Source organism: Stenella coeruleoalba (genome assembly GCF_951394435.1).
Source record: "Stenella coeruleoalba genome assembly, chromosome: 9".
In the NCBI taxonomy this organism is placed as follows: Eukaryota; Metazoa; Chordata; class Mammalia; order Artiodactyla; family Delphinidae; genus Stenella; species Stenella coeruleoalba.
This window is the reverse complement of record NC_137155.1, coordinates 29963023-29967192: the sequence shown is the minus strand read 5'-3', so window position 1 is coordinate 29967192 and position 4170 is coordinate 29963023. Positions and strand designations below refer to the sequence as shown.

At 44.5% G+C, this 4170-nt stretch overlaps 1 protein-coding gene across 3 annotated transcripts in view; it reads left to right on the top strand.

Moving 5' to 3' along the window:
- Positions 1 to 169: 169 nt before the first annotated feature.
- Positions 170 to 4170, top strand: part of SLC25A40 (solute carrier family 25 member 40) — a 58377-nt gene continuing 54376 nt past the window's right edge. The window contains exon 1 of one of the 3 annotated variants that reach the window (XM_079932203.1): positions 170 to 414. In XM_079932203.1, coding sequence (XP_079788329.1) covers positions 315 to 414 — 100 coding nt within the window. In that variant the 5' untranslated portion in view covers positions 170 to 314. The remainder of the gene's footprint in view (positions 415 to 4170) is intronic. The other 2 variants (XM_079932205.1, XM_079932204.1) reach the window with 2 other exon arrangements.

The window sequence follows — 4170 nt, the reverse complement described above, 5'->3', positions numbered from 1 at the left end:
TCACGCGGCCGCGGCGCCGATACGCGCGCCCCGCCCCCTCTCACGCCGCGCGCCCCGCCTTCGCTCTCCCCCACGTGCTCGCGTCGCGCGCCCAGCCCCTTGGTGCCCGCCTCCTCGCGCTGCGCATCCGGCCCCTCACACCCCGCCTCCTCGCGCCTGCGCCCCGCCCCCACGGGCCGCGTCTCCGCCCCTGCGCCTTACCCACTGCTACGCCTTCTCGCCCTCAGATCCGCCGCGGGTTGTCGTCGCCGGTGTACTGTACCCGGTACTGGTTTGAAGAGTCTTTGTGGCCCCGAGGTGGCCAAAGGGAGTGAATGCAGTTAGCGCCGCCAGCGAGACCAACTCGCCTCCGAGGTCATTCCCACCTTCTAAGGTTGCCGGGACCGCCTGCCCTCCAGCCGTTTCCTCCACCAGGTACGTTTGCTCCCCCCGGGTCGGCTGTCCCGGCGGCTGGAGGCGCGGCGGCTACGGCCGAGCCGGGACGCAGATTGGGGTAGGGTGGTTGGCGGTGGCGGCAGCCTCTACCCAGCGCGCCCCGAGTCTCAGAGCGCCGTTTTCCCGCGGTCACCGGGCTGGCTGGAGGCAGGCCGCAGAGGGTCTTGGCGGGGAAAGAGTGGCCGGGGGGCGTCGGAGCGAGGGTTGGGCAAGGAGGACCCCGGCCTAGAGCGCGTCCAGGATGCCTTGTGCTTTCTGGTATTTGCGTGCGCTGCTCCGTTGACCTCTGTTGTGCACACCCGAGATTTCGTTTTAATGTGTAGAAGTTTATTTCAACAATAACAGGAAAGGGAATTTGAAATCTCAAGTCTAGGGTTTAGGGTCTGGACCTTGCACCGACCAGCTGTAAAACTTGGGTTAAATTACCTAATCCCTTTGAATATCAGGTTTTTTCATCTCTAAAATGGGATTTGTAGTAAGGATTACATTTAAATGTTTTGGAAAGTAAATTAATTTTGTTTGGTAAGTGGGAAACGCTTCACACACAAAAAATGGATTTTGGTGTGTTTTTTTCTCGTAAACTTCGTAAGGAGTAAAAGCGTTGAATCTTGTACTATGCTTTACATTCCTTACCTCGTGGACACGATAGTGTCTCGTTGTTTGATGGTTGATTTTTAATTTAGTAGCTAAGGGGAGTTAGTGCCAGTGTTGCCGTTTCACAGATAGGTACCTTAAAAGCATAGAAAAGGGTAGATTGTAATACCTTTAGCCAAAATGGAGAACACAAAGAGGTGGTTCAGGTTTGGTAAGGGAAATGAGTTTTGCTGTGGATGATCTTAGTTTGGGGAGACGATAATGGATCTATTTTTATTAGACACCGGGTAATATTTGTAATTCAGGAGAGATGTCTGGGAGAGAGTGGGGATGGTCAGGAGAGGGAAGACTGATTTGAGAGACGTCATACAGACCAGTCGCTGATTCTCAGTCATGGGGTGATGCCTAAGAGGTTATCAGATCTTAAAAGGCAGGAGGTGTAGTTTGAACAACACTAGAATTTCTATTTGGGAAAAACAATCTTTTCAAAATGTAAGCTACCAAAAGAGCACATGATTTTTATGTTTATAAAAAGTCTTAAAAGATTGAGAAACACTAGTGTAGAAGGTAGTTAAAGCCACGGGAGGAAATGGAAATTGCCCAGGAGAGCATGTGAAATAAGAGAGGTAGTGGTGAGCGGAGGATGATGAGCTAGTGAAGGAGACGGAGAAAAGGCCACAGAGTTAGGAAGAGAACTGGGAACTAATCTTCAAATGTCACAGAATTACAAACTTTGGGATCGTGCAGGCTTCACTAACTATATGGTTTTGGGTAATTTTGATCCTAAATTTTAATATCTGAAAATGGAGGTAATAAACACTTCTCAGAAGTTGTGAGAATTAATTGAAACATTTTTGGAACCTTAATTAGTACAGTGCCTGGCACAGAGTGAGAGCTGAGTTAGTGCTGTCATTCTGGTGAACTCTATATATCAGCCTCTCTCCATCTTCAAGCGTTCCAAAAGGCTAAGACTTGAAAAATAGGCCTTCGATTCTGGTGTTTAAGATGTCATTGGTTCCTTAGTGAGAATTTCAGGAGATGGCTAAGGTAAGTACTAGATAAAAATGATAGGCTTGAAGTGGAGATGGGTTGACTATACTCCTGCAAAAAATTTGTCAGTGTAGGAAATTATCATGATAGGAAGGGAAGATAGGGTCTTTGGAAGGTTTAGGGGATATGGGAAAGATAGGTTTCTGTTGAAGAAAATAAAAACAGGAAGCCCATTTTATGTTCCAGTGAAAGATGAGGTACCTTTCTTATTTACTACAATGAGGAAGGACAGTAACATAGTGGCACCCTAGGCTTTTAGACACACCCTTGACTGCACTGCAGGAGATAATGTCAAGCTGTGAATAAGCAGAAAGTTTGTTTTGCTGGACAGTGTTAGAAATTTTCTGATCTGTAACCCAAGGACAATTTAAAAAAAATTATTATTGGAACTCAAATCTTGTAGTAGCCACCAGAAGAAGGATGTGGTCATATATCTATGGCCTGTAAACATAGAAACCTCCTTACTATCATGCAAATAATCAGGGCTATTGGTCAAAGAATAAGATTTATTTAAAGTATGTCTTGAGATGTGCTTCAGGTGAAAGGTTTACATGCAAGAAGAAATAAATGGGGGCAGCGTTACTTGTGAAAAGTTGCTTAAAGAATTCTATTAAACAAAGTTGGAAAACATTGAGTAGAATCATGGTCTAAGTAAATGAATGTTTGACTGTGAATCAAGAGAAAATGAATTTCATTCAGTACTGGCTCTATTCCTAGGTAGTTTTATGACCTTGGGCAAATACTAACCTTGCCATACTACAATTTCCTCATCTGTAAATGAAAATAATGTGCTCTGTCTACTCCACAACTTTCTGTAATTATCCAATGAGGCCTTAATTTGCTTTTTCAGACTGCCTCATGAATATACAAGTATAATTTTTATTCTAGAGTCTAGACAAATGGATTTATTCATTTTTCTGCAATACCACTTTCCTTATTTCTTTTCCTTAAGCCTCTCCACCTGGCTCACAGGTGTTCCTCTTTCCTTTTCATAACAAGCCTGACTTAGCCTTTATCTCCTGCTCATTTGGGGACTTCAGTAATAGTCCAGTTTGATTTATTTGCCAGCTCTTGATATATTATTTCCTGGAATGTGTTCTGTTGCTATTGTTATTAATTAATTTTCATATTTTAGAGTCTCATTACCCTGGTGAATTGGAGGGTCTAAGGTTTTTCTGAGATTACGTTCTTAGTTTTGCAAGCTAAGCATATGAAGGGATAGAGTTGGTTAGTGGCTGTGGCGCTGGAGTCCGTGTCTCAGGTGAGGCTGGGCTGGGAAACCAAGGAAAATTCAGCATATCAAGTCCCTGAACATAACCTAAGAGAAGGGTCAAAAATGGAGAATAAGCAAGACAGGAAAATTCAAAATTTGAGAGTGAATCACGTTGAGACAGTATAATTCAGAGGCTGCTGTGGTACCTGTCGGAGCTGTTAAGGATACTGAGTTGGTTCATAGGTTGTATTACATTCTGAACTAGATTGTAAATTCCTTTAGGATATTACACAATACATATTTGGCAGTGATTTTTTTCTGACTTTTTTGGGTCTTCATTGCTGTGTGTGGGCTTTCTTTAGTTGCGGCGAGCGGGGGCTACTCTTCAGTGCGCGGCTTCTCATTGCGGTGGCTTCTTGTTGCAGAGCACGGGCTCTAGAGCGCAGGCTCAGTAGTTGTGGCTCACGGGTTTAGTTGCTCTGCGGCATGTGGGATCTTCCCGGACCAGGGATCAAATCCGTTTCCCCTGCATTGGCAGGCGGATTCTTAACCACTGCACCACGAGGGAACTCCCAGCCATGGTTATAAAACAATCTACCTTCCTAGCCCACTTTTTTCTTTCCTTTTATATTGATTGAGCACCTGCAGTGGGCTAGGCCCAGTGAGACTTGTTTACTTTAAGACTCCCATTGAAGTCTCATCATGTAAGTTTTAAAAATTTCTAGTATGTTTTATAATCCACATACAATAAAGTGCACCCATTTTAAGCGTACGGATTGATGAGTTCTAACAAATATGTATATCCATGTAATTACCAACCCCCATCAAAATAAAGAACATTTCTGTCACCACAGAAAGTTATTTCACTCCTTGTTCCA